Here is a 22,225-nt window from a genome sequence, read left to right on the forward strand (position 1 = left end):
AGCACTCGGGGAAAATCAGTTGTCATTGTCAGTTTTATCATTAAAACTCCACCCATTTCTGAATGTGCTGACTTCTAAAGAGCTAATCCCCAACTTGTAGCCATCCTATTGTTTTGCTTTCCTGTGCCATACATATGACCTTACACTTTCTGGTATTTAATATTATGTCAGATGCAATTTTTCGCAGTCGTATACCTTCTAAACCTTCTTTTTTTTTGTTGATTTTTTTTATAGTGAATATGTTAATCTCTTGTTCATACCTCTCTTTTCTTTGCAGTTAGTTCGCTGTTCTAGAGCAGCATATTTTCTCACGTGTGCAGACAACTCCACTGTGAAACCTGTTGCCTGTTGCTTCCTTACGCACGGCTGCCAAAGGCCTCGGACTGGTCACTTGCCACGGGACCTGGCATTACAAGAGATAGGAGCATGGGTCACCGCTGTCCACTCCTTTCCTCCCACTTTGCCCAGCCTATTTTGACCATTTCCAGGCTCTGATTTTCCCCGGGGTTGCTCCGGTGTGTGAGGATAGATGGGGGTGCTTCCTTGGGAGGGGACTGGCATCTCCCAGGGAAAGCCGTGAATGAAGGGCTGGGCTGTACTTACACAGCGCTCAGATGGCAGAGATGCAAATACTCTTGTCATTTCTGTGCCTAGTGTCACGTTGCTAGTCTTGATCTTCTTAATGAGTCTTTTTCGTGCGTGTTTGTATTTTTTCTTTGGACTAGATCATCTGGGAGCAAAGCAGGACAAGTTTGGGCCCCTGAAGGATCAACAGCTTTCAAGTGTCTAATCTCAGCCAGGTTCTGTGCAGCTCTCTTAAGCAACATCTCTGATTGCGATGAGACGTTTAACTATTGGGAACCGGTGAGTATCTTTTTCTCCTTGTTGGAGATACTTGGGAATTTGTAGTTGGTCTGTGCAAATGCAGATTTATCTAGAACCTTGTGCTTATCTCTGTGTTTCAAAGAGAAATTTTCTTACTTGATAATTCAGAGATGGGGAATGCAGAACTGTCCACTCTGTGTGACGCATATTTGTTTATTTATTTATTTAATCTCTGTTGTAGACTCACTACCTCGTTTATGGAAAGGGGTTTCAGACATGGGAATACTCTCCAGCCTATGCCATCCGCTCTTATGCTTACCTGTGGCTTCATGCCTTACCTGCCTTGTTCCATGCTAGAGTTCTACAAACTAACAAGGTAAATCAGAGGTGTGAAAGTTTCTTTTGTGATGAATAAACATGCCTTTAGTCCTTGTTAAACAGCTGCTTTGTCTGTTGTCAGAGGTAGGAGAATTCGTGTTTAGAAAACACTATTTTTTAATAAACACTAACCTCCCTGTAAGGATTTGCCAAGGTTTTGTGAGCTCACTGAGGAAGAGTGATTGGGAATTGCAGGGAAATGCTGTCAGGCTCCAGTTTGATGGAGAAGCTGTCCCAGAGGAGCTGGTAGCTCCTTGGCCTTATCAGCGTGTACAGGCCTGGGGACAGTTAGCTGCCAGCCACGGGCTCTCGTTGGCCCCTGTGAGTTTCACCCTGATGCTTTAGAAGCCTGTATTGTTTTGTATGCCAGCTATCAATGACTGTTCTGATATTTTTTTTCAATAAACTATTAAAAAAGAAATTGAAATTTTGCAAGGGGTATTGCAAACTGAGCTCACAGAAATGTAAAAGAAAAAGCGCTGAATGTGCGTTCTGCTTGGATATCCATTGACATACTTGGCATGTTTCTGCACAACAGAAAACAAAAGAGGGGTAGTTCTGGTGCTAAGCACAGTGGACTGTATTTACTTTCTGTGTTGTAAAGGACTTCAGTGTTAGAGGGCTCGCCCTTGAGCTGCCGGGATCTTCAGCATCCCTTGATGTGGGATCTGAGTCTACAGGAACAGGCTCATTCAGCACTGCTAGACTTGCTCCATCCTGTTCAGAACTTTTGTTCTTGGGACCAAATTATTAGTAGTAGGTGCGTGAGCTTCCTTGCAAACCTTGTTCAGACTCTGAGTATGTCTCCTAGGTTCTTATCTTCTATTTCCTCCGATGCTTCCTGGCCTTCCTGAGCTGCGTTTGTGAACTCTACTTCTACAAGTGAGTATTGAAAGCTGTCTACAGTGAATGTTTTGGAGCAACGTGAGTAACATGTTCAGTTGGTGCCACAGGGAATACACTTTGAAACTCTTGTGTAGATGTGTCTGGTAAATTGTGAACCTTAAGAATATGTGTTCTTGTGATAACTTAATGAAATATTGGTCAGAGTTCCACTGTTAGGACAAAATTGGATTCTCAGATCTGCCACCCATGTCTCCACTCCAGCATTTGGTTGACTACACTCGTTTTCTCACTGGTACCAGCAAGCAGGGTGGGAGTCTTGTGAACTGAACTCTGCTGGAGGAGAGACTGGTGCTATGTTTGCTTATTATAGTGAATTTTAGTGGAATACATTGTTTATTGCTGGCTCTTCATTTGTGGCTTTCAAACTATTACCTTGCATGACTTTTCTGTTGGCAATAGTTTGGTTTTAAGAATGAGCTGTGGCTTTTGGCATGATGGTATTTTGTGAGAGGTGAAAGCCTTAGATAGATTGATGTTGCTACAGCAGTGCAGACTCCTCAAGTTCCTGAGATCTGCATGAGCGCAACTGACAGTGGCAGAAGCCAAGTCTCTTCTAGAGTTTTGCACCAGTGTAACTGAAGAGGATCTTCAGGCCAGAGGCAGTCATAGTGCTCTTCAGGTTGCCTTCAGCAGCTAAATAATGAGAATCACCCACCTTAAAGCTCTCAGGATGCTCCATGGGTTGTTTGTGGTTCTGCATGCATTGGGTACTGTTCTTTCATGTACTGAAGATATTTTTGTGGGCTCCAGTTCTCTCTTGCTTCTTTAGGGCTGTGTGCAAGAAGTTTGGGCTACATGTGAGCCGGCTGATGTTGGCCTTCTTAGTACTCAGCACTGGGATGTTTTGCTCATCTGCAGGTAAGTTTGCTTAGCAGTGACGCTAACAATTACTTTCCCAGCAGAAACCAAAGACAGGTCCAGGGAGAAGAAAATCCACAGCACTAAAATATCTCTCTAGTGATATGTATTCTGTTGCAGGTATTTCTCTGGCAGGTGGAAGGGTGCAGGACAGAATAAGCGATGATTCAAATGATGTTCCCTGTCAGTCTCTTGGATCTTTCCATTTCCAGTCTTGTATCTTTCCATTTCCAAGGCATGTTTGTTTCTGCTGTTGCCTCCAGTCTCTCTGGAGGGCCATGCCTTTCAAACAGGGTCTTGGGCTACCTTCCTTGGCCATACTTTAGTCCAAGGAAGGAGGGTCATATTTTGGCATTGTCCTGCCCCTCTGGCTGGTTGTACCCATTTGCCTAGCCCACCACTGTAAGGCTTTTAAAACACCTGCTGTAGGTATTGAGTAAAGTGCAAAGAGAGACATTGAGCAAAGGTTTTCTGTATTGTTTGCATACAGAAACTTAAAGGGAAATACCTTATGGATGCTGAGATTTCCTATTTTTCCCTTTTTTTGTTCACGGTGAGTGGAGAAAGGACTTTCATTGTTTTTGCAGTGTCATAGGTCTTCTCATTCTTCACTTACTTCCCATCAGACTCTGCCCAGTTGTTTCAGAGACTGTACCCAGTCAGCTCATATTTTCTGCTGCCACTTGAGCAAGTTCATTTAATTTTTTTCAACCTATCAGAATATAGAGGGTGCAGCAAGTGTTACAAGTGGTAACCATGGCTACTGTCAACTGGTTGCCACTGCTGAGTGCCACTAAGAAGGAGGCCTTCATACTTAAAGAAGTACTTCTGGTCTTGGCAGAACAAGAAAAAGAATCCTCTTTTTTTTTTTTTGCTTTCACTGAAATGAGATCATCCAGCTCCAATGGAATGAATGAGAGATGATTCGCCTTATCTTGGCTTCGTGCGGTTCTCCCACTGTGGGAGAGCTGTGCTAAGCCCTTTCTTCCCTTGTGTTGCAGCTTTCCTCCCAAGCAGTTTCTGCATGTATACCACGGTGATTGCCATGACTGGCTGGTATATGGACAAGACTTCTGTAGCAGTGCTGGGGGTGGCTGCTGGAGCCCTTCTGGGCTGGCCCTTCAGTGCAGCTCTTGGGTAAGGAGAGGAGGGCTCAGGAGTTTTGCACTTTGTCAAATGTTTCTTGCCTGGTTGGGGAGCATGTGGGGGATGGAGAGCTGGAGGAAGATACTAGCAGGGACTGAGGTGTCAGCTTAGTCCAGGATCATTGCTCCAGGCTTCTATAGCCCAATTTATTCACTTTTGAAGAACTCAGGTTGGGAAGATTTCCTGACCCTAATATAATGAGAGTAAGACTTGAGTTGGACGACTGGAATATGGAGTAGAAGCAGAGCCCAGTGAAGTGATGGTTCTCTTCCAGCTACTGCCCTGCTTCCTTTTGAAGGGGCAGGAAAACCTGCAGTGGGGAAAAACAAAGTCTGCAGTTGATACCTGGTCTGTCTTTCAGGCTTCCTATTGCCTTTGACTTGTTGGTACTGAAGCGGAGGTGGAAAAGTTTCCTAAACTGGTGTGTGGTGTCATTGATCCTGTTTTTGGTAAGTGCCTGTAGCGATGCAAAGAGGGAATGGATTTGGCTTGCAATAGAGGGGGTGGGTTCCATTAAGAAAGTCACATGAAGCTTTTGGGCAGTCCAGCTGAAAGCTTCTGGCACTCGAACTAACAGATGCTTTCTTCCAGGTGCCCTTGGTAGTTGTGGACAGCTATTACTATGGGAAGCTGGTAGTTGCACCTCTCAACATAGTTGCATACAATGTGTTCACCTCTCACGGACCTGATCTCTATGGTGAGTTTAAGATAACAAGACAGAAACGGAGTCGATGGTTTTCTTGGTACTGTCTCGCTACCATGACCCACCAGGTCTTGATTGCAAGTCCTCCTTTTGACACGCACTAAAGCAAACGCAGCCTGCAAGCTGCGAGGAGCTGCAGTTCCAGCTTGTTGCCACAGGATGTCTTTCTCGAGCTGGGAATCCGCAGGCCATTGTCGGTTTCTCCACTGTGAGTTAAAGCTGATTTTGTTCACTTTCAAGTTCTGTGAACCCTGGTGAGATGTCTCAGCCTCACAGCTGTTTGGGAACTGTGAGCAGCAAACGCGTCTGGATGCTGTGCGGGTGCAGTGGGCTCAAGTGATAGATGCGTGTGCTTGTCAGCTTTAATTGAGTTCTTGGCTGTTGTTCCTCACAGTCAGGGTGCAGAACCTTGAGAAAGTGCCTAACGGTGCAGAATCCATAGTTCTTTCCGTTCCCATTGGGTCTCTGCAGGCTTCCTGAGTCCATGCTGTGCCTTTGGAATCTCCTTGCTTGTTGGCACTGGATGGCCCCAGCTTTGCTGGCAAGCAAAATCTGAGGTTACCATAAAGGCATCTAATCTGCAGGCAAATCCTCTGCCAACGAGGGGTTCCCTGGTACTGGCCATTTAGGATGCTGTGTGCCCCAAATCTCCGGTCTGAACCTTGATGGCAATGCTGTGTTGTTGTTGGGAGCTGCCACTGCACTAAGTTGTTCATATCGTGTGCTTCTAGGGCTGAAGAGTAGAAAAGTATTATATTGTTAGCAGGGCTTCAGAAAGGCTGGTGGAGACTTCAGGGGTGCAGGATCCCTGCATCGTCTCTGTCATCTGCTGAAGCCCTAGGAGGAGTTCAGCAGCGGTTAGCAGCCAGGCTTTCTTTGGCAGTGCCCTGCAGGCCATTATTTGTTGTTTCATTTGAAGGGCTGTTTTGGGTGGTACTGAGTGGTGATTTGTTACTTGTGCTGTGGCACCCCAGGGCAACAGCTGCTTTGCCGTGGTTCTTCATCTCTGCAGGGAGGCTCTGAAGTCTGTTGCTGTGAATTTTCTGTAAGGAAATTCCAGGCTCTGTGTCTGATAGGTTGTGGCATGGGCTTGTGCCTGACCTTTTCCACACTGGTGCATGAGTTCTTTGCAGAAGCCTCCAGGGACCAATCTATTCTGAAGTGTTTTATTCATAGTGACATTCATATAACATCCTCAGGCTAGTAAGAGAGCCTGCTTGAAATTGCTCTTTAATGCAGTGGGGCCAGGACAACTCTGTGTGTTTATAGAGTTTCAAAACACTTGGGAAAAATAACACTACCAGGGGAGATGAAAGGCTGGCCAATCCCTTCTGGCTTTGGAGCTGGGATTTCCCAACTTTCACATGATGGGAGCAGGAACTGCTGGAGTTTGCAGAGTCATCAGGCCATATCATCTTCAGTGTCAGCACCACAGTATTTTTCCTTTTGCCTGCAGACTGGAGTTGTGGAGACAAAGTTTGATTTTTTTTAAAATTTTTTTTTTTTGTCTTTGGGAAAGTAGCTTCTAAGCGTATATCCGTAAGCCTGGTTCTGAGGCTTTGGGATGTTTTTGTGTACACATGTTCTAAGAATGCATAACAAAAGTTTTGTCCCACTTCCTGTGATCAGAGCCTTGGCTGTGACTTGCAGTGCGATGGCACTTTGGGAAGCTTTGTTCAGCTTGAGTGGAATGCACTGGAGCTGTTTGTATGACACCTTGCTCTGTTGAGTCCTGGTTCTTAAACAGAGAGAAAATAAATGAAATGCAGAAAGCAGACTGTTCATTATACTAGCACTGAATCAGATTTGCTTAGAAGGAGGGCTGTGACTCACGATCAAATTATTGTGGCTTAGTTACTGCTTAACAGCTGAGCTACAGTTCCTGTCTGCATGCAGGCTTTTAGCTTGTGACAAACATAGGGTGGGGCACCTTAGCTTAAGCCTATTTTACAACTCCTCTGCTTTGTCCTGAGCTGCCCTCACCATTGCTGTGGTCAAGCTGCAGCGTGGTAGCTTGTTAAGTTCTATTAACTTGTGAGTTTGATTTCTAGACTTGCTTACGCAGCCTGTCACAAAGCACAAAGTTCAAACCAGTTTCTGGCTCAGTTGGTTATCCCCGTGGAACCATAGTGCCATGAAACTGCCTCAGGTTTTCCCTAACAGACATATCCCACTCAGCAGCCCTGATTTCTAGGAAAGGTAGTACTCGTCGGTCCTAAAATGATCTGCTTTCTGCACGTGTTCAAGATCTGTGATTATTTAGAATTGCTGTCCTTAAATATGGAGAGTCACCAGCAGAGTCTAGAGGAGGAGGAAGGGACATTGGCACTATTGCAGATAACTCTGTCCTGTCTATCAGTTGACATGATCTTTCAATCTACCAAATCCCATATTCAGCCTTTCACAGGCTGAGAATTGTGTTGGTGTGGGACTTGCAAGAATTATGAGGCAGGTGGAGGGAGAGAGAAGATGAATTTCTAATAATTCACTACCTGAAGGTGACCTTCTCCCCCAAATCCAAATCTGTAATTGCTCTTTGCTTTCAGTGCTAATAGCTAAAGGTTTCCTAAATGAACCTCATTTGCTTGGACTTGGCCTTAGTAACTCCAATGACATGTTTCTGACGTTCCTAGTGCAGCTTCTAATCGTATTTAGCTGTAGGAGCTGCAGAGGTTTCGGGTTTTCCTTGCTGCTTTTCAGTTGTCTGATTAATTTCAACATGGACCCTATTTAAGTGGCTCTGATTGCAGGAAACTGCTGCAGCATGTGACATATGTCACAACAGTGCAGTGATTAAAGCCCCCGCGTGTCATTTACTGACTGATTGAGCTAATCACACTGAGAGTGGCAAATGTGTGGAGAGGAACTGGCATTCCGTATTGTTCAGGATTTTAAGCATCCTGCATTAAGAGTCCAAATAAATGACAGTTGGACTGGGATTTCTTCCATCCTTCAAAGCTTGGAACCAATACCCGAGTATGTCATGTTAAGAGGCAGAGTTGGCTTGCTCCTGTTTGAAGCTACACTGTAAGAACAGATTGAAGTAGGGACATTTTAAATGGCATTGACTCTAAGGAGGTACCAAAGCTAGCATCTGGATGAACTTCAGTGGCAGACTCTTTGCTGGCATGAAATGTGACTGTGAATTCTTTTTCTCGTTCCTTTTTAGTACATTTTCTCTTTCTGCCAAGATGGAGTATATACATCATCACTCCAGAGTTATAATGATCTCTTATTAACATTGTGTGTTTTTTGTGTTATTCCTCTGTTACTTCTCTGCCATCAGAAAGAATTAATTTGGAGTCAGATTTGCTAGTTTTACAAGTTTCCACCTCTACTGTCTTGCTGTGTGGGCTTTCTTAATGCAAGGGTGAGTTCTGTGTCACAGAGCTCTGCTGGGCAAGGCGATTCCTGTGTAGCAGATGAGATATTGACTGTGAACCAGTGAAAAAGGGGATTTCTGAAAAAGAAGACAATGAAGTTTCTTGGGCAGACAAGATTGTGAGATACTCTGGTGCCTCTGTATGGCTATTGACTAACTCTCATGCCACTGCTGGGGCAGTTTTATGGGTGAGGGGCAGAACCATGAGACTGCTTTGGGATGGCTCAGGCTCCTTCCATGGGGCTGCATCCTCCGTCCAGCTGCAAGATCTTCTGTCCACATCCTTTCCATTCTTTGCTTCCAATATGCTTGCAATGGGGAGAATTGCCATCTGCTGCTGATTATCTCAGTGTGTGTCAGGCAGAGAAGGAATGAAGCTGCTGTTACATCCAGATCTCATACATGCTTGCATTTAAAAATTCTTGTTTCCTTTTCTCATCCTTTAGGTACCGAACCCTGGTCCTTCTATTTCATCAATGGCTTTCTGAATTTCAACGTGGCGTTTATTTTGGCACTGCTTGTGCTGCCACTGACCTGCCTCATGGAGTGTCTGCTTCAGAAATTTCATGGTGAGTGCAAGACAGCTGTGAGAGCCAAGCACAGGCAGCCTGGATCTCAACCTTGTTACTAAAGGGAGAGCTTGCCTGCCAAAGAGCAGCTTTCCTTTTATTGAAAGTGAAACTAGGTTCAGGGAAAGGCTTTGGAATAATAGGAGAGTGTTCCTAGAGCCCGTGACTCAGTTCAGTATTGACCCCACATTGCAGCTGCTGTGTAGAAAGAACATGCAGTGAGATGCATCTGCTTACCTGCTGTCTGCAAAAGGACAGAAACACGGTTTTCTCTTTAAGGATGATTCCTATGTTCCCTGCCTCCGCTTCAAGAAGAACAATGTGTTATCAAGGCTGAACTATCCATACCCAGAGTAAGCTTAACAAGTTGTATAGTACATAACCTTCAGCCAGACATGCAAATGCATTAGGAATAGCCCCATCAGAAATCTTAACGGAGAAAGAAACTATTTACCCATTGTTGTTTCCATCTTACCTGCAGCTGTAAATGTTATCCTTTAGAGTCATTTGGGGAACCTTTTGCTGGCTCTTCCATTGTTACTTTTTTATACCACTGCTGGAATATTTTCTGCAGCAGCTTGAGAGAAGAGAGTTATTATTGCCTTTCTGATTGTCGGGGCTGAGCCTACAAAGAGGCATCCTCTGGTCTCTGCTGCTGCTGCCCACGCTGGGATTGAACCTGGACTCGTCTGTGCCCTGCGAAAGGCACTCTCCAACTCGCAGGACTGAGCCCTGGCAGGACAATCCTGCTACCTTATGCTTTGGGAAGCTTCCCCATAGGTGTAGATATACTGAGAGCAGAGAAAGGAGGAACCAGAATATTCCCTACTTCATGTTGGGCTTTCTCTTAAATAGAATGACATCGGTTTAAACACGTGAGGCTTGGCAAGTAAGTCTAGAGAGGAAAAAGGTGTTGGAGAAGTGTGAATTCTTCTCTCCTGTTTTCCTAAGGACGATTTATTAAGTGTCAACAGCAGCCTCCAGATTCATTAGTCCAGTTAGTGCTTCACTTTCTGTTTTTTTTTTTTTTACTGAATGCAAGAAACAATAACGTCATAATCCTTGCTGATAATGTATGTTAACAGATATTTGCTTATCTCTGATCCTTGGATATGACTGCCATACTGTCAGAAACCAGAAAAAGCTCAGTAGGAGATCCTGTAAATGCAAGATTTCCTGCTGTTCACTGGGTGTTCTTGTACTTAACAGCAGGAGCAATTCTGCCAAGTGCTTTGTTCTTATTGTCTGTGAAATGCTGTTAGCGTAATTGCTTAACTCTGCTGTTGGGAGTAGCAAGGGGGCAGAAAAGGGACTTCAAATTGTCAGGCACTGTAGAACCCTCCTCGGTGTGACTAAAATTCAGGGTAATTGTTGTTATTTTTGAATCAGTTGTTTCCTCCGTTAAGCAGAAGGTGCCTGAGAGACCTCTCATGCTGTTATTTTTGTAATGAAGCAATGAAGGTTGTGGAAACCTCAGTCGCTAAACAGCCACTTGTAAGTGGAAGGGTAGGTCCAGAGGAGATCCGTTCTGATCTTTGTACGTGTAGCATAATACCCAGCAGGGAATACAGTGCTTCTGGCTACCCTTTTAGACATGTCAGTTCTTGATGGGTTTTTTCTCTTGCTTGGCTTCAGTACACACTCCCTTATTTTCTGCTTTTCTTTTTCTAAAGTCTGTTGAAATTGTTAGTATTGCAGGAATCTACCAAAATTCTCTGATCAAAATTCTATACTCACTGTTTGGACACGTTACCTGGATTTTAGCAAGACGACTGCTCAGAACATGGTGTGTTTGGGTCTGAAGGCAGTGGTTTGGGTCTGAAGCGTGGGCTTTTGAATGTAAGATATGATGGTGCAAGAGGATAAACCCCTCATTCTTACGTTACTGCTTTGCTGAATGTTTGTTTCTTTCAGTTCAGAATCTGGGCCGTCCCTACTGGCTGACACTAGCTCCTATGTACATTTGGATCTTGATTTTTTTCAGTCAGCCCCACAAAGAGGAGAGGTTCCTCTTTCCCATCTATCCCCTCATCTGTCTGTGCGGTGCTGTGGCTCTGTCTGCTCTTCAGGTAAGTTCTAGTGGAACACGTTTTTTTAATGAGCTCATTCCTTTAGGAAGCGTAACTGCCAGCTGACTTCTTTAACATTGCTTCCCAAAGTTTGGGAGCACCTGCAGAATATCTGTGTGTGTGACACAACTTAGTGATGGCACCGTTCAGGACTGTCCTATGCATCGCTTCTGATCATCATCTTTAATCTGTTAGCTGATACAGTTTTTATTTTTGAACTGTGTTTTGTGGATAGGTATTGAGACTCTGGAAGAATCTCAGTACTGACGTGTGTCTTGCTGATTTTACAGGTTAAACCATAATCTTCCTGTACAGGTTGATTGACCGTATGTGGAAAACTTTTAGTCCTCTGTAAGTTGTGATGTCAAAGTAAAAATATTTGGGATTTCCCTCCTGAGTGTCCTACAGAATGAGCTCATCTAATAATCTTGGACTTCGGTGCAGACCTCTTAACAGCCCAGCAAAAAAAGATCAAATTTCATGGCTTTTTTTTTTTTTTTTTTTTAATCTTTCCTCAGAAATGTTACCACTTCGTATTCCAGCGCTACCGCCTGGAACACTACACAGTCTCCTCCAACTGGCTGGCCCTGGGGACTGTCTTTCTCTTTGGCCTTTTGTCATTGTCACGCTCTGTTGCCTTATTCAGAGGTTGGTATTTCAGACTTGTTCTCTGCTTTCCTGGGTATTGGTCTCGGCAAGTCTTAAGGCATGCCAGAGTTGTGCTGCTTTAACTATGGCAGCACGGTAGAAACAAGGAACCTTGAAAGTTTGGAAGGAATTGTTGCAGGGAAAGAAACAAGTTCTAATGGTCACTATTAATGAATGATTTTACACGGGTGTGTGTATCTGCATGTTCATACATGTATGTGTGAACGTATGTATGTATTTGTGTGTGTATGCTTGTATCACTAGAATTATATCAAAAATCTGCTGCCCTTCACCTTCGGTCGGTACAACTATACTGATGTACAACCTGTACCCGGATTAGTATTAAAGCAGATACTTGAACTTTCAAACATATGATCCCACTTGAAAAAGCATTTTCCCAAGTAAAACTTGTAATTGGGTGCATGTGTCCTTAATGGAGATGGATAAGATACGGTCCTTAGGTACTTCCTTGAATCAGAGCCATGCACTGAACCTTCCCACCTCATCAATATTTTTTTGCTTAGTGGTAGCCATTAGCAGTCAGAGCAGGAGAATGTGAATAAAAGCGATAGGGTACAAGCACTTCTGAAAGGAATGGGAGGTTTCGAATCCAGCCACTTTTCAGCACAAACCATTTATTCAAGAAGTTATCGGTTAAAAAGTTAACGTATGAACATTTTTTTGCAGTCTTTCAAAAGCAGTTGTGTAAAGACCACCTATTTCTTTATCCCTATTTACAATATTCTGCCTTCTGTAGGCTACCACGGGCCCCTGGACCTGTACCCAGAATTTCACAGGATTGCTACTGACCCAAGTATTCATACTGTACCGGAGGGGAGACCAGTTAATGTCTGTGTGGGAAAGGAGTGGCACAGATTTCCAAGCAGCTTTCTCCTGCCAGATAAGTAAGTTGTTCAATGTAAAAGGTACAATTTGGTGAGATTCATAAAGAGGGGCACTTCTCATGAGAAGTATTTATGGGAGTAACCTTCAGGACCTTGCGTCTCTGTTGACACCTGCATATCCAAACCAAAAGATTCCAAAGTTTGTTGTCAGCAGACCTTGTTGGCCACAAGCTACTGAAAATTTGTAGTGTGGCTGCTGTTCTGTCAGGGCTGTCTACCCTCAGGAATGCAATGTCTTCGGTTATGCTTTTGGTTTTCTCCACACACAATGTTACTAGCTCCTGCATTCTCCTGCTGGGCTTTCTGACACTGTTCTCTGCAGCTGGCAGCTCCAGTTCATCCTGTCAGAGTTCAGGGGCCAGTTACCAAAACCGTTTGCCAAGGGACCAATGGCCACACGGATCATTCCCACTGACATGAACGACCAAAACAAGGAAGAGCCATCTCGATATGTAAGGATTATATTCCTGTTTTATTTTCCTTCCTGTGTAATTTGTATTAATATAATGCCTAGGATTGGGTCTCCTCATTTTGTTTCTCAGGGACCATGCAAGCTACAGAACAAAAATGGGCTTTCTTCAGCACTTGGAAACTTCCCCATTTATATGAGTGGTTTCTGTTTGCATTTCTCCTGCCTTTCTTTCATTTAAAGACATAATAAAAGAAGCAGAAGTAGTAATTCCTAGTTCTTGCAATTTTGGGTTTAGTATAATGCATTACTGTGATCACAGGAAAGCCAACTGAATGAGTCGTTTGAAATCCCCCATAGAAAATGTTTGTCACTGAACTCATTTAAATACATCATAATAATAAAAGAAGGAGAAGAAGTAGTAATTCCTAGTTCTTGCAATTTTGGGTTTAGTATAATGCATTACTGTGATCACAGGAAAGCCAACTGAATGAGTCGTTTGAAATCCCCCATAGAAAATGTTTGTCACTGAACAGGGATTGGATTTTTTCTTTGTACTTTCCTTTCTTTTTAAATATAAATGTATTCATCATACTTGCAACTGCGAAGGAGGAACTTAATTTGGAACTCCACTGAAATAATTGCATCAGTGACTTCAGTGGGAATCTGTGGAGATCGATATATTCTGGTATTATTAATTTGTTCCTTTTCCTGGTTGTATTGTGTTACCTAAACAAAACCAATGCACACACATGAATACTTTAAAATTATTGTCAGCTAACTTCTTGAAAATTATTTAGCAGGTTAAATCTTAGCAGTGCACTAAATATTCTGTGCAGTGCAGGCTTCTGCGTTAAAGCTTTCTTATTTTGAGCATCATTATGTAGTTACTGGAAATGGAAAGGGGGTGTGTTCCCACCTGAGAGAAGCTGTCTGCTGCAGTGCATTCAATGTACGAAATCTTGTAACTGTGGCGTATTTCTAGCACAGACAGCTGGCTGCTGCACAGCCTGTGACTAATGGAGCAAAACACCCTACAATTCTGTTATTTCTCGTGCAAGCAAAAGAGCCTAGGACATTTGAAATTAGCTACTAAATGATAATTTTAAATGGAGTTTTAAAACTTCTGACCTGCTAATAACACCAAGAAAACAAGGTCTTTTCTCAAGTGTAGTGAGCTTATGAGTGCAAGTATACCTAGATTTAAAAAAAAAAAAAAATTAGCAAGCACTGGAAAGGACCGTCATACCGAATAAATCTAAATAGCATGAGTCTGTTGGTCATTTAAAAGGGAGAAAACAAATGGTTCAAAAGGATTATCTGGGCCATGGACAGCTTAAAACCAATTAATGGCTGCAGAAATGGGACTGATCTCTCTGTTTCAAGTGTAAGTATCTATTACTGCTCTGCTTGAAAATTGAAGAGTAAATCTCAGTGTTCTGTTGCTATGAGACACTGAGGAAAAGAGTGAGTTGATCTTGTTTTGCAATTCTTCCTTCCTTAATCATGTTGAACAGCACTTAACTTGTACTTGCCCTGCTGGGGAGATGCGTTTGTCTCTGAAACTGCTAAGAAAAAGATTCGGAGTATTATCTCTTACAAACATGTATCCAAGCAGGAAGAGTAGATTAGGCCTAAAAGCTGAAACTGTTAAAAACCCCTGACTTTGGAGGGAGTTTTTTTTTAACCACTTTATTTTCACTTCTTTTCCAATTCCCTTTAGCTCTGTTTTGAACCATAGGAACCCACCTGAAGCTTGGTCTCATTTTTGAAATATGTATTTGAGTGTAAATCTCCAAATAAATGCATAGGTGCTGTGTTGGCCCTCTGACCAGGATGAATCTTATCCTTAGCCTCTGTGTAACTTGTAAGAATGCACCGTGCTCTACTTGGAATGGTAGAAGGGAGGTCTGTCTATTACCTGGCCAATAATTCATATGCATTGGAAATGCCAGCCCTTTTAGGGGGAGTATTTAGAGTGAGAGAATTGAGATCAGTCTTAGTGCTTGAGGCAGTAACTCGTCTTTCTCTGAACGATTCTACATCCCTTACAGAAAAACTTCGTTAGTGGTTTGGGAGACTTTTTGCTCATGAGCCAGAACCTCTCTCAGGGCCTGGAATGTTCTTCTCGTACTGTGCAAGAAGTGGATTCAACGTGCTCCTCAGCTGAGTTTCCCATGGTGTAATTTCATTTGCCACTCAGTTGTGATGCCACGGAGCCATCTGGTATCCACCTAATTAAATTGTTTTCAGCCTAAATCGGTACAATAAACCCCAAAGGTGCTTCAGAAAAGTGAAATCAAGCGTGTCCAAGGAAGTTTGTGATAAAATTTTGTGGGGAGGATGAACTGAAATGTGGGATACCTCAAGGAAGAGCTTGAGGGAGTAACACAGAATAAGACATAGTCATCCTGGAGAATCTCAGCTGCCTGCATTTGAGATAACTGATGGGTAGAGGCTTTTGCAAACCTGGCTTAAGGGGCCTTGGCTTTTCACTTGACTAATCCAGCTATAGCTGCCCTGCCTTTTTCTTCACCTTTTCGATGTGGCAAACTTATGCAGTGACTCTAAGGAAATTTCTTTCCTGGTTGAAACACCTGGTCATCACACATTTATCTCTTTGTTCTGACTGGATGAGGACTGCACCCTGTTTTGCAATCAACAAGACCCAATTGTGTAAGTCCTGTTCTGCCATTGTTAGTTAAAGGGAAAACTGCCACCTGGGGGAGCTGGCCTCCTAAGGAGTGCCTGTCGATCTCTCATGAAGGTGATGGGCTCTCTGCCTAAAACTCAGTGAAACCAAGTGGACCAGGACTTGTTGCTCCCCGAACTTGATCATGTTCCTTCCACCAGACATGGAACTTATTAGTGTGAGTCCTCCTCCTGATAAGGTCCTTAATCTTTCCCTTCCAGCCCCTGTTTGCAAAAAAAAAAAAAAAGAAAAAAATCAATCTGGAGGGGTTTTGTCATTTTACGAAGGTCAGTGATCTGACCTTGCACGAATTGTCCCATAGCCTGTGCTTTGAAAAGCTTGTGCATGAAAAGGCACGATTGCAATCTGCATTCTGTTCAGAGCCCCTGAGGAATGAACAAGGACCAAGAGTTTGTGTCACCAGACAATTTTTTTGTGTGTGCACTGTTGACAGGATCTGATTATGGTGCTGGGTGGTGCTGGGGCCATGGAGCTGTCTCCAGACAACAGTTCAGGACAATGACCTTGTTTTTTTGTTGTAGCCAGTTTACACCAAGACATGCATGATGGAAGTTCTTAGCCTAGCACAAAAATTTCCTTACAGGTCACGTAAGCTCCTCGTGATTTATTTTTCTGAAAGTGCAGTGGATTGCTCAGTGGAAGGTGAGCTTCCCTGGGAGTGGGAAGGAAGCGTGTTAGAAGCATGCACCTGGCCTCCTGTTCATGCAATTGGGAGTTCAAAGGCAGGCTTGGCAGTGGCAGGGTGTTTGGGAGGAGCTGGCCAGACCTTTTATTTGCTCGCTGGTTTCCTCGGTGTTTGCTGATCGAATAGGGCTGGTATTTGATGGCACTGAGTGGCCCAGCACTCTGATAACCCTCTCCTGCTGGATGCAGGGATTGGTGGCAGCTGTAAACTGAGATATCACAGTTGAAAACTTGGTATTTTTCCTAAATTCCCGTGTTAAGTCTTTTTCCTCTCTCCCTTGTATTCCACCTGTGTGAAACATCTGCACAGCTAATGAGACTTATGTTACAAGTTGCAAATAAGTGTTTATCAGAAGATATGTCCTGTCTTCTGTTCCACTTAACCTGAGGAAAGGCTCTGGTAATGTAATGTTTTTATATGTAAATACATTTATTCTAGCTCCCTGATGTCTCCCAAGTCAAAATACCTAGATTATTGAAGGAAACCACCAATAATTGCTAGGATGAGCTGTACTTCATTGGTATCTTTTCTGAGAAATTTCAAAATACTGTACTACATTTTAATGTACAATGCTTAACACCGTATCAGAGGCAGAAGTGGGAATTGTTAGTCCCCTTCCACAGCTGGGAATACTGGAGTGCCACAAGGGTGTTTTGTGGACCAACAGAGCCAGAAAAAGCATCCAAGAATTCTGTGCATATTGTAATGATAGAGCTACCCTGGTACAATTTAAAGATGGCCTTAGTCTTGGGATTATTTAACTTTTGAAAATGTGATTTAGATCACTTAAAGGTAATTAGATCTTCAGCAGGAGGACATCAACCATTATTTGTAACCTGTCCTCTCTAGTACATCTCTTACACTCAACGCAGGGGTTTCTACACAAGGTAGCCTCTTGTTGAGCTATCTTGTATGAAACTTATCTCACATCTGATGGTTATTATTAAAAGGAAATTTGTCCTGGTGGGAACTCAAGTCTTCTTTGTAGCTAATAGTTCACATTTGTCTCGGCAGGGTTTTTATTCCTCAGCAGTTCGAGTGCACATTTATAGGGGTACCTGTAAGGAGTGGGGCGAAGAGGGCAGGAGGTGGGGGCTGTCGGCCAGAAAGGCCACAGGATATTCATAGAAATGAATAGTACAGCCTGTTTGTATTCAAGAGCACTCTCCCCAGCAGGAAGGAGAAGGTTGTATAATGCAAGTCTCCTGAGGACATTGCCTGCAGCTCGTTTAACTGGGAGGTCACACACATGATTCATTTCTCTGATGTTGCTTCCTCGAGTGCATTTTTATAATTTGACAAGGTGTTGCCAAACATTTTGGTCAGGGCAGAGCAGTTTCTTGCGTCATAGGCAGCTGATAAAGGCATGACTGTGCTGATACCAGTCTGAGAGGTGCAGTGTGATGTCTGTCTGCTGGAAGTGAAACAGAGAGCGTCATCAGTGCTACAGGACAGGTTATTCATGCACAAACCCCACCATAATTTGTGCCAGACAACAAGCTCACTCTACTGGAACTACTTACTGGTTTCCATGATTCCTCTTAAGCCCTGCCATGAGATGACAAGACTGGTACCATGAGGCTTGCAGAGTTAAGGGGTTGTGGAGCTTGTGTGAGTGGGGGGATTTCTTTTGCAGAAAGGTGGCAGCTACGAACAAGAGAGCGTGAGGCACTGGCTCCTCTCAGCCTGATCTACCATGTGCTTTGTCATCTTCCTTGGGCAGTGGGTCAAACCTTTGTTGTGTGAATTTGACTGTGCACTCTTTAGGGGCAGGACAGCACCTACACAAGGTGTTAATTGGCAGTGTCTTCGGATGTTTACACATTACAAACAGTTCATGATGGTGACAAATAAGTGCTGAGTTGGTACACTTCTCAGCATCCATGTTTAGTATTGCTCTGGTCTACAGAAATATTCCTCTCGATGTGCCTTGACATAAGGTGCCCTTCTTGCTATTGTGCCTGCGCTTTGGAGCAGAATTCATGAACTGCTGTTACAGCAGTGATAGGAGTAGTTATCCATAGATCACTCAAAAAGAGAGCAGTACTGGTAGCTTGTATTCCCCCATAAAGGTCTTACTTTGAAAACATTCAGAATATTTTACTGTGTATCCTGCATGAAGCATTTCACCTGTTGCTAGAAATTTAACCCTCTTTCTCGTTGATAAGTAACAACCTGTATAAATGAACACATGCAACCAGAACCCTACAGGAAATAAACCACAAGAATGTCTTTCTTTCTGCAGATTGACATTTCCAGGTGCCACTATCTGGTGGACTTGGATACAGCAACTGAAACCCCAAGGGAGCCAAGGTATTCCTCCAACAAAGAAGAGTGGGTGACCATTGCCTACAAGCCATTCCTAGATGCTTCCAGGTATGCTTTACACATCCGAGAGGGAGGGAGGAAGTCTAGCAGGTCTGTGAACTAATTCTGTTCAATTATCCGCTTGCAAAAGTAGCTATATACAGGGAGGAAAGATACATTGGCAAATGCCAGCTGGAAAGCCAGGTTCCTGTAAAGGCAGCTTGCTGGCTGCAGTGGAACCTTAATATTTACGACCTAGGTTGCTTTAGAGGGTGAAGCTAGCTGAGAAGGGTGGTGAGAAGGATTATTTTTAAAAAAAATCCTCCCTGTGCACTTCTTGCTAAGTAATGTTTTTTGGTTTGCTCTCTAAAGAAATTAGGTGTATGTCATCTCCTCCCTACAGACTTTTGAATCTGCTGTCTTGTTTCAGCCAAATTCAAGACAGGTATAAGTCAGTCTCAGAGAGTATGAGCTCTTACAAATTTTATGAAAGCTGGCAGACAGAGAGAGGAGGCAGTCTCATTGAGTGAAAAATCAGCAAGGTCACACCTTTATTTGGCATCAGAGAATCCATGGAAGAGACCTCTGTTAGAATGGGTTCTTCCTGAGTTCTGCTACTCACTGAACAACTTGCTTGTGTGTCTGAACAGGAATCTCTGTGAGAAGCAGAGATTGAAATTGCCCTCCTCCACGCTAACGGGGGGTGTAATCAGGGTTGTCAAACTGGGAATGTTGTTAATACATTCCTGCAAATAGAGAAACCCTCAGTTGTACGGGGATGGTTCTTTAGTCATTTAAAGCTCTGGTCATGTTGTAACAGGACAGAGAGGCTGACTGGAAAAATTTCTGTAAAAAACTAACACAGAGTTCAGTGCCCTCCTATTTTGTATGTGAGACCTTATTACTTCCTAGTAATAGGACCCTCCAGGGAGGGGGCTGGCAAAAGCAGTTGAACAGTGAGAAACAGTGATAATGTTAGAGCAACTCCCAGGAGTGCTCTAATGTTCCCAGCTTGCTGACACAAACAAGTTTTCTTGGCGGGGTTTTTCATGAACTATATTTTCCGAGAGACCTGCTGTTACATTTGGGCAGGACTTTAGGAAGGGAGAATGAGATGGCCAATGAGGCAATAGGAGCATCTGCATAAGAGCTTTGCAAAGGACTCCTTTTGCAGAGCATGTACGCCTGAATGTGCATTTCTGCTTTGAAGACACATTTATGTGTTTTTAAAGCTGGTTTGTCTTGCTATCCTCTGCTGAACAGCCAAGCTTGGATTGTTTGGACCTGATCTAAAGTACTCTGAAGTCAATCAGAGACACTGAGTCAGGTCCAAATGAGCCTTTAAGACACCTTAGGTTAACCATGGGGATGTAATTTGCTAGGGGTGCTTTCAGAGGTAGCGGCTGTCTGCCGCAGAGATGCTAGTCACAGAGAGATCCTGAAACTCCGGAGAATACTGCCCCTGGTAACGATGAGGTGTAAAGGCAGAACACTGGGGGTGGGAAAGGGGAGCATACTCTCTGGCTAAGCAATCACCAAGACCTTAGAACAGATCCTCTACAGGTGGTGGGGAGGGAGGGGGATCTTTCTGGCCACTGTGTCCTCCTTAACAAAAGATGCTCTTGCATTCATGGGAGAGTGGGATAGGAGAGGGTTTGCAGAGCATGTCCCAAGAGACCAGGCAGTCCCTTAGCCCTGCTGGTGTCGCCTGCCAGCCTCCTCCAGTCCTGTTCTTGTGCTGCATGGAAATTCTCCATGCTGTTCCTTATCAACACCTCACAGCTGGAGCAGAGGGGAGGCGTGGTGCCTTCAGCAGTGGAGGAGGCCAGGTTGCCATAGCAGCAGGTCTGCTTTCCATCCCTGCTGTTAGTACCTCCAGAGCTCCCGCAGTTTGGAGCATTGGGTTCTGTCCCTTCCGTGGACCTTCAGCAGTCGGCAGGTGGGGCAGCTCGAGTGAAGGACCAGAGGGGCATGTGCTTACCTGGGGCATATTGCTGATGCTGAGGGAGGAGGGAGCCATCAGTGTCTCCCCATCTTGTCACCCTGCTTGTCTGACAGATTCTCTGTTCCCCCTGAAGAACAGTAAGCCAGGACCCGTAGCCTGCCTAGCAGGGCAAATGTGTAGCAGTGGGCACAGCTTCGCAAGATGACTCATAGTACAGCGAAGAGCAGAAAGAACAAACCATGCAAGGTCTGATCTGCCCTGCTTTTAGCCAGTTTGTCATTTAAAGGTATCACATTTGAAACTGGATACTACAGACAAGGTCAAAGCCCCTTTTGCCAGCCCATCCACACCATCATGAGCAAGAGAAATTTCAGAAAGACTCATTTTTGATTGCCTGCTTCATAATTTTTTTGCCATATATTTTTAATTTCTTTCTGTAATTAAAAAAAAAAAAATCTCTACCTTGGAGAAGAGGTAGGATGGATGAGCAATTAAGGGGCTCAGCTGGTACTTGGTGCTCCCATGACTCTGTCCAGGTCTCTTAAATCCTCCCCGTGTTACAGTTTCCCATTTGGACCAAAAGTTTGTTAGCTCCCCACTTATCTCCAGGAGTTTGTTGGCAATGAATGAAAGATGAGGAGCTTCAACTTCATAATAGCAGTGTCAGGTAAATTCCTTTGCATTGGGTATTGGAATTTTGCTGCAACATCCATATAAAGGTTTCCCGTGGCAAATGTTCATAATCGGTCTGTTGAGCTCCTCGCACTGAATGCGTCAGAGCATTTCTAAAATAAGACAGCATTGTTTGCTTTGGTTTTTTTCCCTGAGTATGACTGAGTTGTAACTTGCATGAAATAATGGGGCTCAAGCAATTCTGAAAAGGGGAAATGACGTAAGTTTTGCAGTAGATTGGCAGCTGACAGATGAGTTAGCTAGGGGCAATTGCAGATCTGCCCGGCAGTTGGGTGAGATGCGAGGGTCTGTCTCACCCTGCAGACTCAGGCATTAGCTATTGTCCTTTTGTTAAGATTGGAAAACCATTCCCAAAGCAAGTCTTTCTATCTGTGGCTGCAGCAGTCTCCCTTGCTGTTAGTCAGCCCTTGCTTTGCTCACTTCTGTCCTCATCCCAGTCTGTAGAGTACCAGCCTGCTAGAGTGGGCACTGGAGAGCCTCAGAGGGAGGATATTTCGAGCTGCCACTCCATCCAACTGGAGGGTTCTCTAAGGGCATCAGTGATGCCCTGAAACTGTTTCAGGGATGCAGCAAGTACTTCTGTAGTCCAGAAACAGCATTAGGTGCTAGAAATTTGTAAGCTGAAAGGATCCCAGAGCTAGTAGATCCGTGGGGAGGGTTTTTCCCAGGGTCAGACACACAGGTCTGTGGGTAGAGTCAGTGAAGATGCATCAGGAACTCCTGTACTGATCCAGACTGCTCGCATTTCTGAGCATGTACCTTCCCCGCCTCCCCAGCTCAGCAACCCAGCAGTCTCTCAAACCCAGCACCTGCTTCCACACAACAATTTGGAAATGTCCCCTGCTACCTATGAAGTAGGTGTAAAAACACTAGGAAAATGCAGCTTTTTTTTATAAAAGGAAAGAAGTGTCACTTTGAACTAAGCTGTGAGGGAAGCTGCCAGTGTAGATTTCAGGTCTGCAGCTCAGTGGCTGCAGAGAAAGGAGCATTTGCAGGAAAAAAAAAATAAATCAGTCAAACACCTCCCCACTCAAAACCAAACTCCAGCTCTTGTTCTCTGAAAATAAATGACCCCAGCAGTTCA

General features: G+C 44.0%; 1 protein-coding gene across 1 annotated transcript in view; it reads left to right on the forward strand.

Moving 5' to 3' along the window:
* Nucleotides 1-725: 725 nt before the first annotated feature.
* The window catches only part of ALG9 (ALG9, alpha-1,2-mannosyltransferase), a gene marked incomplete at its 5' end in the record, with an annotated part of 27,017 nt that continues 5,517 nt past the window's right edge, over nucleotides 726-22,225 (forward strand). Inside the window, 13 exons of the mRNA XM_010077904.1 lie at nucleotides 726-864; nucleotides 1,067-1,201; nucleotides 2,015-2,085; nucleotides 2,879-2,967; nucleotides 3,969-4,104; nucleotides 4,475-4,562; nucleotides 4,705-4,810; nucleotides 8,645-8,767; nucleotides 10,682-10,836; nucleotides 11,355-11,484; nucleotides 12,242-12,389; nucleotides 12,712-12,841; nucleotides 18,442-18,572. Coding sequence (XP_010076206.1) covers nucleotides 726-864; nucleotides 1,067-1,201; nucleotides 2,015-2,085; nucleotides 2,879-2,967; nucleotides 3,969-4,104; nucleotides 4,475-4,562; nucleotides 4,705-4,810; nucleotides 8,645-8,767; nucleotides 10,682-10,836; nucleotides 11,355-11,484; nucleotides 12,242-12,389; nucleotides 12,712-12,841; nucleotides 18,442-18,572 — 1,581 coding nt within the window. The remainder of the gene's footprint in view (nucleotides 865-1,066; nucleotides 1,202-2,014; nucleotides 2,086-2,878; nucleotides 2,968-3,968; nucleotides 4,105-4,474; nucleotides 4,563-4,704; nucleotides 4,811-8,644; nucleotides 8,768-10,681; nucleotides 10,837-11,354; nucleotides 11,485-12,241; nucleotides 12,390-12,711; nucleotides 12,842-18,441; nucleotides 18,573-22,225) is intronic.

The sequence above is a fragment of the Pterocles gutturalis genome, unplaced genomic scaffold (assembly GCF_000699245.1).
Source record: "Pterocles gutturalis isolate BGI_N339 unplaced genomic scaffold, ASM69924v1 scaffold17748, whole genome shotgun sequence".
NCBI classification, from domain to species: domain Eukaryota; kingdom Metazoa; phylum Chordata; class Aves; order Pterocliformes; family Pteroclidae; genus Pterocles; species Pterocles gutturalis.